Source organism: Tursiops truncatus, chromosome 13 (genome assembly GCF_011762595.2).
Source record: "Tursiops truncatus isolate mTurTru1 chromosome 13, mTurTru1.mat.Y, whole genome shotgun sequence".
Lineage (NCBI taxonomy): Eukaryota > Metazoa > Chordata > Mammalia > Artiodactyla > Delphinidae > Tursiops > Tursiops truncatus.
The window spans coordinates 88,325,134-88,342,029 of NC_047046.1; the positions used below are offsets into that span (position 1 = coordinate 88,325,134).

The 16,896-nt window shown below is 43.3% G+C and overlaps 2 protein-coding genes across 7 annotated transcripts in view; one reads left to right on the forward strand and one right to left on the reverse strand.

The window, feature by feature from the left end:
* ADNP2 (ADNP homeobox 2) overlaps positions 1 to 16,896 on the forward strand; it is an 80,612-nt gene that overhangs the window by 54,051 nt on the left and 9,665 nt on the right. The gene's annotated exons all lie outside the window — the stretch shown is intronic.
* Positions 262 to 16,896, reverse strand: part of PARD6G (par-6 family cell polarity regulator gamma) — a 107,375-nt gene continuing 90,740 nt past the window's right edge. For all 3 annotated transcript variants that reach the window (XM_033837892.2, XM_033837893.2, XM_033837894.2), the window contains one exon: positions 262 to 2,939. In XM_033837892.2, the coding sequence (XP_033693783.1) occupies positions 2,119 to 2,939 (821 nt within the window). In that variant the 3' untranslated portion in view covers positions 262 to 2,118. The remainder of the gene's footprint in view (positions 2,940 to 16,896) is intronic.

A 16,896-nucleotide genomic window follows, 5' to 3' on the forward strand; every position in this document is an offset into this window, starting at 1 on the left:
CTATCTCCTATCAATCAAATACGAGTATAATTTGGTTACCTGAAATGCCTTACTACCTGCTTGAGTTTGAGCCCATTTTTCCCATCTGTAAAATGGGGCTACTACTACTTGCCTGTGGAGGAAGTGTGAGGATTACGTGAAAAAAAAAAAAAAAATAAGGCACACAAGAGGCACTTGGTAAATATTAGGTATTTCATCCTGAGGCTGAGTTTCTCTCTGCTGATCGTTAACCGACATTCTCTCCAGTATTTAGAACACAGCTGAAAGCAGCAAAGAAAAAGTTTTATTCTTTGATATAAAAGAAAACTTTAATGTGTATACAACATAGTTTTTTTTGTCCTTTTTTTTTTTAAAAAAGAAAATCGCAGAAATATAGACCTGGATAGAAAAATACACTCAAGCAGCTGCTCAAGACAATTCATAACTCCTAAAATAATGGACAATCGCACACAAATCTCAGCGTAAGCCTTTTTTTCCTTTAAAAAAGTATTCACATTTACTTAAAAACACACCTAGTTATTTGACAAGATATTCAATAACCAGCAATAACTTAATAAAAGAACATTTCCTTTGTGATAGTAAGTTAGTTAGCATGAGAGTTTTGGTTCTACAATGCTTGTCATAGTAAAAAACACTTCTGACTCCTGGTGCCCAGAAACGCTCATACAGTTCATTGGAGCCATAAAGTTGGGGGTCCTAGACCTCAAAGGGGAGCATCTTTGGTCTTCCCTGTACTTAGGACCAAAACAGACAGTGATCCTGGCATACAAATAACAAAAACAAAGGTGCAGGAGACCACAACTACTCAATAAAAGCCATTTATGCCCAATAAATAGTTTCCAAAAGAAAAATAATTTGCTTTTCACTGAATGAATTCAGGAGAAATGAACACATTGAGATACACTGTTTTCCACCTGTTATCAACCTGCCATCCATAAAGTCAGTTCTGCCACTACCAGCAGGGGGTGCCTGACCACAGGAGAAACAGCCACATAGTTTCCCAAAAGGCAACCTACAAAAATACGTTTACCTGTATTTACATGAAAACTTCTTTGGGTGAAAGTTTAGTTTTCAAAGTACAAGTGTAACATTTTCTCCTCGACACTGGATTCAAGTAGAAAATACAGGTCATATAAAGTTTGATTGGCTGAAACATGAATAAACCTTTAAAATTACTAAATATGTGAATATTGCTAGAATACCAAAGGAAGTGACAATGAATTTAATCTGTGTTAGAAATCTTTACATTCCATGTGACTTGTTATTTAAAATCAAAGATAACAGAACCCATACATCCAAATGACTGACCTTTCAAAGGCCTGTGTGAAGTGTTGGAAACACTTCAGAAACTGCCCTCAGAGTCACAATCCACAGGAAAAGACTGGTTTTTACCTCAGAGTAAATGCTGGCTTTTGATCACAGACGGTACTGGTGAGCTGTGCCTTCCACTCTCTTCCCAAAATTGAATTCACCTCAAAGGCTAAACAGGGCACCTCTGACGGCCTCACAAAACTGCCTGTCGGGGCGAGTCCACCGCTGCGGCCACCACGACCACTTCACGCTATGTGAGACAGGACTGCAAACAGTGCAACGTTCTGAAATTCATCCTCTACCGCCATGCTTATTATTCCAGGTGTGGGTGCATTTGCTCTTGAAAACCAGCCTCTACCTTCCTGCCACGTCCCATCTTCATAGCCTCTGGCCCGTCAGCAGAATCAGTGCAAGTCGGCAGGAAGCACAGTGAAAACCTGCATTCGACTATTTTAAAAAAGTAATTTTAAAGCTTCATTTTAAAAAGTATATTTTTAAAATTTAAAAACGAAGTATTTTCTGCACTTGGTCGGGTTCTTTCTACCACCTGACAAAGGTGCTAGGCCCCCACCCAGCCTCGTGCAGACGGTGCAGGTGTTTCATGTTCTGTGGAGAAAGTCTACAAAGTACAAGACGCTTTTCTCTCCGTAAGTTGGAATAAAGAGCAGGGTGGTGGGAGAAAAGGGAGGGATAAGTAAAAACAACACAAAGGAGGCGTGCAGCATACAATTTTTTCTTATTTTAAGACTGGAATAAAACTTGAAGAAGTATTTCCCCTCGGGAAACTGACCTGTCTGACGCCTGGCCCTACAGGGTGACTGCCGGCCCGTGCTCTTCCACCCCTCCGGGGGGCAGGGCCAGGCTGTGGCGGGGGTCAGACCGGAGGGAGCTGAGCAGCCTCTGGACACTGCCCTCCCGCCCAGGGCTGTGCAGGCCGGGCGCCAGGCCAGCGCCGTTGACCCGAGCGAGGCTGCCTGGTGGCGGCCTGGGTACCAGCCGGGGCTCCAGGACGCCCTCGAGGACCACGTCGGCCTCTTCGTCGCTCTCCATCTCGTCAGGGGGCAAGTTCTGCAGGACGTGGGCTGTAGGCAGGCTGTGGCGGCTGGCCGTGCTGTCCGAGGAGCGGCCGGAGCTGCCCAACGCACGGCTGCCACGCACCACGTTGTTCCTCTGGTTGGCCGGCTTGACCGTGACGATGAGGTTGTGGCTGTTGGCGATCATCATGTCCGTGACCTGGTCCAGTGTCTTCCCGGCCACCTCAATCCCGTTCACCTCCAAGACCTCATCGTCCACGGCCAGCAGCCCAGTGCTCTCGGCCAGGCCGCCAGGCACCATACGGGAAATGAAGATGCCGGGCACCTTCTCCAGCCCCTGTGGGGCCACGCGCACGCTCGTGCCGTCGCGGATGTAGAAGCCCAGTGGCTTCTGGCAGCCATGCCGGTACAGCCTCACACGGCGGTGTGTCTCGGGGAGGATGTCCACGTCGATGATGGAGGACACGGGGCGGAAGTCATGGGGCAGGCCAATGTGCAGGTGTGTGCGCCGGCGAGGGCCGTCCTCCCGCAGGGCCAGGGGGCGCCGCCGCCTGGACAGTGAACCCACCCCGAAGCTGCAGCGCTCGGCCTCTTCTGGAAGAGCACAGAGGAGTCAGTCAGAGGAGAGACCCGCGGGCAATGGGGAAGCACAAGTCGAACAGCATCGAACACCCAGAGCCTGAGGCTGGCCGTCCAGGTAAGGCCTGGCCTCCTGCAGCTCCCTTCCCACCACTTCTCTGACTTGTGCTGTGACCCCAGGGAAGTCTGAGGCAATGGGCAAATCAAACCGTATAGAGAACTGACTGAAACACAAGTCTCCCACACAGGCCCAGGAGCTGAATGATCGATTCATTTTGTCACACTTCAGTTTTGGGGAAAGTCCCAACCTCCTGGATGACATGCAAACACAATGCAGTAACTTTATGGGTTGTTTTGCTGAGCCCACAGCAATCCTGGCCTCAGGCGAGCTGGCCCAACAGTATTCACCAGGCAAAGGTTTGATGCCGAGTTCAAGCACAATCACCTCCTTAACATTAGCTCTCCGGGCAACCAACAGAATGGTTGAAAGGTTAAGAGAATTAACAATAGATGAAAGGTTTAAAAGTGCCTGACTGGATTCTGCAATGACAGTGGAGCGGGAAGCACCAGGAACGTCTTCCAACCTGGACCACAACTGCAGGGGCAGAATCTGTCTGATGTAACTAATTTGGAACTTGAGAGTCTGTTGAAGGCTCAACTTCCAGGGGAAGAACTGGATGGTAATTGCAGTCAATTTTGCTCAGTTTCAACTCTCAGCACAGTAGCAGCTGCCTAGCCCACCCCCCAGCACCCTGGGAGGCAGCTGTGCACTGTTCCTGGAGAGTATGTGGGCCAGGGTGGGCAAAAAGGACCCTGCTCTCCAAACATCAGGCATCTGTGCCCTGATTACGGACTGCTACTTCTGATCACAAAGGTGTAGACAGAGGTAGGTGGCTATTGTGCCTCCCTGCATTGTTGCAAGCCCCTCTCCTTCTACCTGAAGGAACGTCCAGGAGAGTTAATGGACTGGCACCCTTTCTCTCCCTTCATTTTTCACCTTTTTTCATTTTGGGAGCCAGACCTTAAAGTCTAGGACAGTAAAAACAACTGCATATATGGGGAAAGTTAGAAGTGACTGTGCATGCTCAAGGAAAGACTCAGAAAGGACCTTAGAAAACCTTAAGTTCACACCTTAATGTTGATACTCAGCAAAGAGCCTCCAACAATTAAAAAAAAAACACCCCAAAACAGTAACAAAAACCCAGCAAACCCTGGGGAAGGGGTAGAATCTGATTTCCAGAGCTACCATGTTATTAGCTTAATCTCCAGTGTTCAACAACAACAAAAAAAGTCACAAGACATACAAAGAAACGAGAGTGTGCCCCAAAGGAAAACAGTAATAGAAACTGTCCCTGAAACAACCTGACGGCAGATTTACTAGACAAAGACTTTAAAACAATGGCCTAAGACATGATCAAAAAACTAAAAAAAAAAAAAAAAGAGATGTGGGTAAAGTCAAGAAAACAATGTATGAACAAAATGGAAACATCAACAGACAGAAAACCTAAAAGGAAACTAAATAGGAATTTTGGAGATGAAAAGTACAATAATGGAAATTATTGAACAGGGGACTCAAAGGCAGATTTGAGCAGGCAGAAGAAGGAATCAGTGAACTTGAAGACAGGACAGTAGAAATGATCATATCTGAGGAACAACAAAAACAAAAGGTTAAAGAAAAGAGAACAGAGTGTAAACAATCACTGGGACACCATTAAGCAAACTGATATATGCCTTGTGAGAGTCTGAAAAGGAGAAGAGAAAGGGGTGGAGGGAATATGGGAAGAAATAATGGCTGAAAACTCCCAGACTTGAGGAAGTGTGCAAATGCAAACATCCAAGCTCAACAATCTCTATGTAAGATGAAGTCAAAGAGACACAAGATTACAAAATAATCAAACTTAATAAAGACACAATATAGGGGGCAGAGTCAAGATGGTGGCATGAGAAGATGCCAAGTTAGCATCTCCCCACAACTAGGGCTCCTGCCTGCCACTGATGGGGGACCCTGATGCCCAAGGAGACGGGAGGAATCCTCAAGTAAACCGGTAGGATGTGGGGGCCTGGGGGGGGAGGAGAAGTGGAAGCCAGACAGGATGGGGCCCCTGAGGCTGGGGAGATCAGGAGAGGCAGGGGGAGGGGCCCTGTGAGAGGAGCAGGAGAGGAGTGGAGGGCAAGTGCCCACCCACTCAGGCCTGGGGAGCCTGCTGGGCTCCCAGGCTGATCCCCGCCCTCCAGGACAACCCCCCCACCGGCAGCATTCGTCCTGGAGGCATAGGAAGGAGGCCGAGAGGAGAACAGGAGAGGCAGGTGGGAGGGGCCCTGTGGGAGGAGCAGGAGAGGAGGGGAGGGTGTTTGCCCTGCCCACTCAAGCCCGGGAAGCTTGCTGTGCTCCAAGGTGAAGTCCCCCGCCCTCTGAGACCAGGAGTGAGGGGCACGCCTTGGCCCCTTCTGTTCCGTTGAGCCTAAGCCCCACCCTGCACAGCCCCCAGGGCCTTTTCCAGCCCTGTGGGTCCTAAGCATAGGCCCCGCCCACCACCCAAACCTCGCTCTTGCTTAGGCCCCGCCCTCCACAGCCGGGGCCTTTTCCCCCCTTCTTTCCTCCTCTTTTTTTTTTACTATTGTGGTACTGCTGTACCCTCTGGTTGTTGATCCATCGATATTTTTACTCATATGATTTCTAACACATCTGTTAGGTTCCTAGTCTAATTCTATTTTGGGCTTTGTTATCGTCCTCTTTTTTTGTTCTGCCACCCCACATGGCTTGCAGGCTCTTGGTTCTTGAGCTGGGGGTCGGGCCGAAGCTCCTGCAGTGGGAGCTCCAAGTCTGAACCACTGGACTAACAGAGAACCTCAGACCCCAGGGAATATTCATCGGAGTGAGGTCTCAGAGTTCCTCATCTCAGCACCAAGACCCAGCTCTACCCAACAGCCTACAAACTCCAGTGTTGGAAGCCTCAGGCCAAACAACCAGTAAGAAAGGAACACAATCCCACTCATAAAAACAACAACAACAACAAAAAACATGGGACAGCAAAAAAATATTTCCAGATGAAGGAGCAAGGTAAAAACCTACAAGACCAAATAAATGAAGAGGAAATAGGCAGTCTACCTGAAAAAGAATTCAGAGTAATGATAATAAAGATGATCCGGAATCTCGGAAATAGAATGGAGGCACAGATTGAGAAAATACAAGAAATGTTTAACAAAGATCTAGAAGAACTAAAGAGCAAACAGAGATGAGCAACACTATAACTGAAATGAAGAATACACTAGAAGGAATCAATAACAGAATAACTGAGGCAGAAGAACAAATAAGTGACCTGGAAGATAAAATGGTGGAAATAACTGCCGAGGAGCAGAATAAAGAAAAAAGAATGAGAAGAATTGAGGACAGTCTCAGAGACCCCTGGGACAACATTAAACACACCAACATTTGAATTACAGGGGTCCCAGAAGAAGAGAAAAAGAAAGGGTCTGAGAAAATATGTGAAGAGATTATAGTTGAAAACTTCCCTAACATGGGAAAGGAAATAATCACCCAAGTCCAGAAAGCACAGAGTCTCCCATACAGGATAAACCCTAGGAAAAACACACCAAGACACATACTAATCAAACTAACAAAAATTAAATTCAAAGAAAAAATATTAAAAGCAGCAAGGGAAAAACAAAAAATAACATACAAAGGAATCCCCATAAGGTTATCAGCTGATTTTTTAGCAGAAACTCTGCAGGCCAGAAGGGAGTGGCAGGATATACTTAAAGTGATGAAGGAGTAAAACCTACAACCAAGATTACTCTACCCAGCGAGGATCTCATTCAGATTAGATGGAGAAATCAAAAACTTTTCAAACAAGCAAAAGCGAAGAGGATTCAGCACCACCAAACCAGCTTTACAACAAATGCTAAAGAAACTTCTCTAGGTGGGAAACACAAGAGAAGAAAAATACCCACAAAAACAAACCCAAAACAATTAAAAGAATGGTAATAGGAACATACCTATCGATAATAACCTTGAATGTAAATGGATTAAATGCCCCAACCAAAAGACACAGACTGGCTGAATGGCTACAAAAACAAGACCCATATATATGCTGTATACAAGACACCCATTTCAGACCTGCGGACATATACAGACTGAAAGTGAAGGGATGGAAAAAAGATATTCCATACAAATGGAAATCAAAAGAAGTTGAGTAGCAATACTCGTATCAGATAAAATAGACTTTAAAATAAAAACTGTTCTAAGAGATAAGGAGGGACGCTACATAATGATCAAAGGATCAATCCAAGAAGATATAACAATTATAAATGTTTATGCATCCAACATAGGAGCACCTCAATACATAAGGCAAATGCTAACAACCATGAAAGGAGAAATCGACAGTAACACAATAATAGTAGGGGACTTTAACACCCCACTTACACCAATGGACAGATCATCCAAAATGAAATAGATAAGGAAACACAAGCTTTAAATGACACAATAGATGAGATGGACTTAACTGATTATTTATAGAACATTCCACCCAAAAGTGGCAGAATACACTTTCTTTTCAAGTGCACACGGAACATTCTCCAGGACAGATCCCATCTTGGGTCACAAATCAAGCCTCAGAAAATTTAAGAAAATTGAAGTCATATCAAGCATCTTTTCTGACCACAATGCTATGAGATTGAAAATCACATACAGGGAAAAAAAACTGTAAATAAACACAAGTACGTGGAGGCTAATCAGTGAGCTACTAAATAACCAAGAGATGATTGAAGAAATCAAAGAAGAAATTAAAAAATACATAGAAACAAATGACAACGAAAACATGACGACCCAAAACCTATGGGACACAGCAAAAGCAGTTCTAAGAGGGAAGTTTACAGCAATTCAGTCTCACCTCAACAAACAAGAAAAATCTCAAATAAACAATCTAACCCTACACTTAGAACAACTAGAGAAAGAAGAACAAAGATAACCCAAAATCAGTAGAAGCAAAGTAATCATAAAGATCAGAGCAGAAATAAATGAAATAGAAATGAAGAAAACAATAACAAAGATCAATAAAACTAAAAGCTGGTTCTTTGAGAAGATGAACAAAATTGATAAACCCTTAGCCAGACTCATCAAGAAAAAAGGGAGAGGATGCAAATCAATAAAATTAGAAATGAAAAAGGAGAAATCACAACTGACACTGCAGAAATACAAAGGATAATAAGAGAGTACTACAAACAACTATATGCCAATAAAATGGACAACCTGGAAGAAATGGACAAATTCTTAGAAAGGTACAATATTCCAAGACTGAACAAGGAAGAATTAGAAAATATAAACAGACCTATCACAAGTAATGAAATTGAAACCGTAATTAAAAATCTTCCAACAAACAAAAGTCCAGGACCAGACAGCTTCACAGGCAAATTCTCTCAAATATTTAGAGAAGAGCTAACACCAATCCTTCTCAAACTCTTCCAAAAAATTGCAGAGGGAAAAACACTCCCAAATTCATTCTACGAAACCACCATCACCCTGATACCAAAACCAGAAAAAGATACCACAAAAAAATTATAGACCAATATCACTGATGAACATAGATGCAAAAATCCTCAACCAAATACTAGCAAACAGAATCCAACAGCACATTAAAAGGATCATACACCACGATCAAGTGGGATTTATCCCAGGGATGCAAGGATTCTTCAATATACGCAAGTCGATCAATGAGATGCACCATATGATCATTGAAATAGATGCAGAAAAAGCTTTCAACAAAATTCAACACCGATTTATGATTAAAAACTCTCCAGAAAACGGGCATGGAGGGAACCTACCTCAACATAATAAAGGCCATATATGACAAACCCATTCAAGCATCATACTCAATGGTGAAAAACTGAAAGCATTTCCACTAAGATCAGGAATAAGGATGTCCACTCTTGCTACTCTTATTCCATGGCAATCAGAGAAGAAAAATAAAAGGAATGCAAATTGGAAAAGAAGAAGTAAAACTCTCACTGTTTGCAGATGCCATGATACTATACATAGAAAATCCTAAAGATGCCACCAGAAAACTACTAGAATTAATCAATCAGTGAATTTGGTAAGGTTGCAGGATACAAAATTAACGCACAGAAATCTCTGGCATACCTATACACCAACAACGAAAAATCAGAAAGAGAAATTAAGGAAACAATCCCATCTACTATTGCAACAAAAAGAATAAAATACTTAGGAATAAACCTGCCTAAGGAGGTAGAAGACTTGTACTCAGAAGACTATAAAACACCGATGAAAGAAATCAAAGATGACATAAACAGATGGAGAAATATACCATGTTCTTGGATTGGAAGAATCAATATTGTGAAAACGACTGTACAACCCAAAGCAATCTACAGATTCAGTTCAATCACTATCAAACTACCAATGGCATTCTTCACCATTGAATTAGAACAAAAAATTTTACAGTTTGTATGGAAACACAAAAGACCCCAAACAGCCAAAGCAATCTTGAGAAAGAAAAATGGAGTTGGAGCAATCAGGCTCCCCGACTTCAAGCTATGCCACAAAGCTACCGTAATCAAGACAGTATGGTACTGGCACAAAAACAGAACTATAGATCAATGGAACAGTATAGAAAGCCCAGAGATAAACCCATGCACATATGGTCACCTTATCTTTGATAAAGGAGGCAAGAATACACAATGGAGAAAAGACCGCCTCTTCAATAAGTGGTGCTGGGAAAGCTGGACAGCTACATGTAAAAGAATGAAATTAGAACACTCACTAACACCATACACAAAAATAAACTCCAAATGGATTAAAGACTTAAATGTCAGACCAGACACTATAAAACTCTTACAGGAGAACATAGGAAAAACACTCTTTGACATAAACCACAGCAAGATTTTTTTTGACCCACCTCCTAGAGTAACGGAAATAAAAACAAACAAATGGGACTTAATGAAACTTAAAAGCTTTTGCACAGCAAGGGAAACATTAAACAAGACGAAAAGACAACCCTCAGAATGGGAGAAAATATTTGCAAATGAAGCAACTGACAAAGGATTAATCTCTAAAATATACAAGCAGCTCATGCAGCTCAATATCAAAAAAACAAACAACCCAATCCAAAAACAGGCAGAAGACCTAAATAAACATTTCTCCAAGGAAGATATACAGATTGCCAACAAACACATGAAAGGGTGCTCAACATTACTAATCATTAGAGGAATGCAAATCAAAACCGCTATGAGGTATCACCTCACACCAGTCAGAATGACCATCATCAAAAAGTCTTCAAACAACAAATGCTGGAGAGGGTGTGGAGAAAAGGGAACCCTCCTGCACTGTTGGTGGGAATGTAAATTGATACAGCCACTATAGAGAACAGTATGGAGGTTCCTTAGAAAACTAAGAATAGAACTACCATATGACCCAGCAATCCCACTACTGGGCATATACCCTGAGAAAACCATAATTCAAAAGGGTCATGTACCACAATGTTCATTGAAGTACTGTTTACAATAGCCAGGACATGGAAGCAACCTAAGTGTCCATCGACAGATGAATGGACGAAGAAGATGTGGCACATATATACAATGGAATGTTACTCAGCCATAAAAAGCAACGAAACTGAGTTATTTGTAGTGAGGTGGATGGACTCAGAGTCTGTCATACAGAGTGAAGTAAGTCAGAAAGAGAAAAACAAATACCGTATGGTAACGCATATATATGGAATCTAAAAGAAAAAGAAAAAAATGGTACTGATGAACCTAGCTGCAGGGCAGGAATAAGGATGTAGACGTAGAAAATGGACTTGAGGACACGGGGAGGGGGAAGGGTAAGCTGGGAGGAAGTGAGAGAGTGGCATGGACATCTATACACTACCAAACGTAAGGTAGATAGCTAGTGGGAAGCAGCCGCATAGCACAGGGAAATCAGCTCGGTGCTTTGTGACCACCTAGAGGGGTGGGGTAGGGAGGGTGGGAGGGAGGCTCCAGAGGGAGGGGATATGGGGACATGTGTATGCATATGGCTGATTTGCTTTGGTGTACAACAGAATGTCCACACCACTGTGACGCAATTATACTCCAATAAAGATGTATCAAAAAAAAATACTAGACTCAGTATAATCTTACATGCTCCAGGACACAGGACAGGAGCAGTAATTTGAAAGGAGGCTGGGTCACACCCACCTGCTGATCTCAGAGCGCCCCCTGGAGTGGCAGGAGGCATCTGCAGCTCACCCTGGGGACACAGACGCTGGTGGCAGCCACCTTGGGGAACTCATCCTACCACATGGACACCCGTGATGGAAAGTGCTGTTTTTGAATTCTCCCTATAGCTTATCAGCTTCAGGACCCAGCCCTGCCCCGCCCAGCAGCCTGCAGGCACCAGTACTGGGAGGCCTCAGGATAAGCGACTAGCCAGGCAGGGACACAGCCCCACCCCCACCAGCAGGCAGGCTGCCTTAAGACCCCCCCCAGCCCCCAGCCACTCCTGCCGACAGCCCCGCCCACCAGAGAGCCTAGGCCCTGGCACCACACCCTGGAACTAGATGCAAGACCCCCACGGCCTTGCCAGAGGGGGTCTTGGATCTAGCCAGAGACTAGAGACTAGATCCACAGCCAGAGACTGCAGGACCCAGCTCTGCCTACCAGTGGGTAAGTACCAGCCCCAGAACCCCCTGGGCCCCCAGCCCTGACCAGAAGCAGGCAGACACCAGCCCCAGGACCACTGCAGCCAGAGACTCCAGGACCAAGCTTCACCCACCAGTGGGTGGTCGCTGGCCCGAGGATCCCTGCCGCTTGCCTTTTCAGGTGTCAGGCGACATGTCAGCAGGCTGGCAACAGTATCAGGACACCCCAGGACTCAGCCCCGCCCACCAGTGGGACGACACCAGCTGTAGGACCCCAAGGACCCTTCAGCCAGAGGCCTCGGGACCTGGCTTCACCAAGCAGTGAGCTGGAACTAGCCCATGGACCCCCCAGTCCCCAGAATCACCCACCAGAAAGCCAGACCAGCTCTGAGATAACCTTAGAATCCTCAGCTAGCTGCCCAGGGATACAGTGGGCCAGCACCAGCCTTGGGATACTGTAGAACCCACAGCCAGCCATGTCAGGAGCAGGACCCACCCACCAACAGGCCAACACTAGATCCAGGAACCCCGGTTCCGCAGCCATCTGTGCCAGAACCCGGCTCTGCCCAACGGTGAGCACCAGATCTGGGACCACCCTGGGTTCTGCAGCCAGCCACCTTGTGACCTTGTCCTGCCAACCAGAGGCCAGCAGCCTCCGCACAAGGCAGGGCCTGGCAAACAACCAGACGGGGCCAGCTGCACCTACCAGACTGCCCACAATAGTCATCCTGCCACAACAGAAGGACCAGCGCAGCCCTCATATAGCCCTAGAGCAAACAGCTCTGGTGACTAGAGGGCAGTGTGCCGCAGGGAACATAGGACATCTCCTAAAAAAGACTACTTCTCTAAGATCAGGAAATGCAACCAACGTATGAGACACGCAGAAATAAAAACAGCAAAACAGGTAAAATGAGGCAACAGAGGAACATGTTCCAAATGAAAAAACCCCGAAGAACTAAGAGAAGTGGAGATAAGCAATCTACCCAATAAATAGATCAAGGTAATGATCATAAAGATAATCAAAGAACTTGATATAAGAATGGATGAGCAGAGTAAAAAGTTAGAAGTTTTTAACAAAGAGTAAAAAAAACAGAAGGACCAGAGACAAAGAATACGATATCTAAAATGAAAAATACACTAGAAGGAATCAATAGCAGATTAAATGATGCAGAAGAATGGATCAGCTAGCTGGAAGATAGAGTAGTGGAAACCACTGAAGCTGAACAGAAAAATGAATGAAAAGAAATGAGGACAGTTTAAGAGACCTCTGGGACAACATCAAGTATACTAGCTTTCTCATTATAGGGGTTCCCAGAAAGAGGAGAGAGAGAGAAAGGGGCAGAGAACATATTTGAAGACATACTAGCTGAAAACTTCCGTAACCTAGGAAAGGAAACAGACGTCCAGGTCCAGGAGGTAGAGAGTCCTAAGCAGGATCAATGCAAATAGGACCACACCAAGATACATTGTAATTAAAATGGCAGAAATTAAGATAAAGAGAGAATATTAACTGCAGCAAGGGAAAAGCAACAAGTTACATACAAGGGAACTCCAGTAAGGCTAACAACTGAGTTTTCAGCAGAAACTCTGCAAACCAGAAGGGAGTGGCACCATATATTTAAGGTGATGAAAGGCAAAAACCTACAACCAAGAATACTCTGTTTGGCAAGGCTCTCGTTCAGATCTGATGGAGAGGTCAAAAGGTTTACAGCTAAGCAAAAGCTAAAAGAGTTCAGCACCATGAAACCAGCCTTACAAGAAATGTTAAAGGGGGGGGCCTCCTTGGTGGCGCAGTGGTCAAGAGTCCGCCTGCTGATGCAGGGGGGCGTGGGTTCGTGCCCCGGTCCGGGAAGATCCCACATGCCACGGAGCAGCTGGGCCCGTGAGTCATGGCCGCTGGGCCTGCGTGTCTGGAGCCTGTGCTCCGCAACGGGAGAGGCCACAACAGTGAGAGGCCTGCGTACCGCAAAAAAAAAAAAAAAAAAAAAAAAAAAATGTTCAAGGGACTTCTTCAAGCAAAGAAGAAAAGGCCACAACTGGAAACATGGAAACTATGAAAGGAAAAAGCTCATCAGTAAAAGCAAGTATACAGTAAAGGTAGCAAACCTACCATGTACAAAGGTAGTAAGAAGGTTACAAGACAAAAGTAGTAAATCACCTATATCTGCAATAAGTAGTTAAGGGCTACAAAAACAAAACAAAATGTAAAATATAATATCAAAACAGTTAATTGTGAGGGGAGGGGAGTAAAAATGCAGGGTTGTTTACATGTGTTTGAAATTACGAGATCAGCAACTTACCATCCCTCATGGTAACAACAAACCAAAAATCTATAATAGATACACACAAAAGAGAGAAGTTTCTAAACATAACACTAAAGATAGTCATCAAATCACAAGACGAGAACAAAAGAAGAAAGTATCAAAAAAGGACTACAAAACAAACAACTAAAATGGCAATAAGTATGTACCTATCAATAATTACTCTCAATGTAAATGGACTAAATGCTCCAATCAGAAGATACAGAATGGCTGTATATGGATACAAAAACAAGAGCCATGTATATGCTGCCTACAAGAGACTCACTTCAGATCTAAAGAGACACACAGATTGAAAGTCAGGGGATGGACAAAAGTTATTCCATGCAAATGGAAATGAAAATAAAGCCAGGGTAACAATACTTACATCAGACAAAACAGACTTTAAAACGAAGACTGTAACAAGTAACAAAGGACTTTACATATTGATCAAGGGATCACCCAAGGAAAAGATATAACAACTGTAGATATATATGTACCCAACAGAGCAGCACCTCAATACATAAAGCAAATATTAACAGATATAAAGGGAGAAATTGACAGTAGCACAATAATAGTGAGGGACTTGAACATCCCACTACCATCAACAAACAGATCATCCAGACAAAATCAATAAGGAAACTGGTCTTAAATGACACATTAGACCAGATGGACTTTTATATATATATTCCATCCAAAAGCATCAGAATATACATTCTTTTCAAGTGCACGTGGAACATTCTTCAGGGTAGATCACATGCTGGGCCACAAAGAAGTCTCGGTAAGTTTAAGAAATCATATCAAGCATCTTTTCCAACCACGATGCTGTGAGACGAGAAAATCAACTACAAGAAAAAAAGTGCAAAAAACAAAACCACGTGGAGGCTAAACAACACTAAACAACCAATGGGTCACTGCAAAAAATCCAAGAAGAAATTAAACATATCTGGAGATAAATGGAAACGAAACACAATGACCCAAAATCTATGGGACATGGCACACAGGTCTAAGAGGGAAGTTTACAGTGATACAAGCCTACCTCAGGAAACAAGAAAAATCTCAAACAAACAGCCTAACCGTACATCTAAAGGAACTAGAAAAAGAACAAACAAGACCCAAAGTTAGTAGAAGAAATAATAAAGATCAGAAGAAATAAGCGAAATAGAGACTTAAAAAAATAGAAAAGATCAATCAAACTAGGAGCTGCTTCTCTGAAAAGATAAACAAAATTGGTAAAACCTTCAGCAAGACTCATCAGGAAAAAGAGAGGACCCAAATCAATGATATCAGAAATGAAAAAGTTACAACTGACACCAGAGAAAAACAAAGGATCATAAAGAGATTACTATGAACAGCTGTATGCAAAGAAAATGGACAGCCAAGAATAAATGGACAAATTCCTAGAAGTGTACAATCTGCAAAGACTGAACCAGGAAGAAACAGAAAATATGAACAGACCAATTACCAGTAATGGAATTGTTGGAGGTTTTTTGATTACTAATTCAAACAAAAGTCCAGGACCAGATGGCTTCACAGGTGAATTCTACCAAACCTTTAGAGAAGAGTTAACACCTATCATTCTCAAACTGTTCCAAAAAATTGCAGAGGAAGGAACACTTTCAAATTTGTCCTATAAGGGCAGCATCACCCTGATACCAAAATCAAAACCAGACAGAGCTATCAAACAAAAAAGAAATTTATAGGCCAATATCACTGATGAACATAGACACAAAAATTCTCAACAAATTATTAGCAAACCAAATCCAACAATGTATTAAAAGGATCCTACACCATGATTAAATGGGGTACATAGGATGGTTCAACACCCACAAATCAATCAGTGTGATATACCACTTTCACAAATTGAAGAATAAAAATCATATGATCGTCTCAATAGATGCAGAAAAAGCTTTTGACAAAATTCAACAGCCATTTATGATAAAAACTCTCTACAGTGGGTGTAAAGAGAACCTACCTCAACATAAGCAAGGTCATATAGGATAAGCCCACCGCTAACATCTTACTCAACGGTGAAAAGCTCAAAGCATTTTCACTAAGATTAGGTGCAAGACACCATCGCCAATTCTCACCGCTTATATTCAGCACAGTACTGGATGTCCTGCCCACATCAATCAGACCAGAAAAAGGAAGAAAAGGAATCCAAATTGGAGAAGAAATAAAACTGTCACTACTTACAGATGACATGATACTATACATAGAAAATCCTACAGATGCCACCAAAAGACTACTAGAGCTCATCAACTAATTCAGTGAAGGTGTAGGATACAGTTAATAGACAGAAGTCTGTTGCAGGTCTGTACACTAACAATGAACTATCGGAAAGAGAAGTTAAGCAAACAGTCCCATTTATAAGCATATGAAAAAAGAATACATAGGAATAGATCTAACTAAGGAGGTAAAAGACCCGTGCTTAGAAAATTAGAAGACACTAATGAAAGAAACTGAAGATGACACAAAGAGAAGGAAAGATGTACTGTGCTCTGGATTAGATCAGTATTATTAAAATGACCACACTGCTCAAGGCAATCTGCGGATTTAATGCAGTCCCTACCAAAATACCCATGAGACTTTTCACAGAACTAGAACAAATAATTTACAACTATATATGGAGGGACTTCCCCGGTGGTCCAGTGGGCAAGACTCTGCACTCCCAATGCAGGGGGCCTGGGTTTGATCCCTGGTCAGGGAACTAGATCCCACATGCATGCTGCAACTAAGATCCTGCCTGCCACGACTGAAGATCCCACGTGCTGCAACTAAAGATCCCATGTGCCGCAACTAAGACCTGGTGCAGCCAAATACATATGTATGTATGTGTATTTGTGTGTGTGTGTGTGTGTGTGTGTGTGTGTGTGTGTGTGTGTATATATAAACACAAAAGACCCTGAACAGCCAAAACAATCTTGAGGAAGAACAGAGCTGGAGGAATCAGGCTCCTGACTTCAGACTATTATAACCTACAGTCATCAAAACAGTGTGGTAGGGGCACAAAAACAGACACATAGAGCAGTGAAACAGAATAAAAAG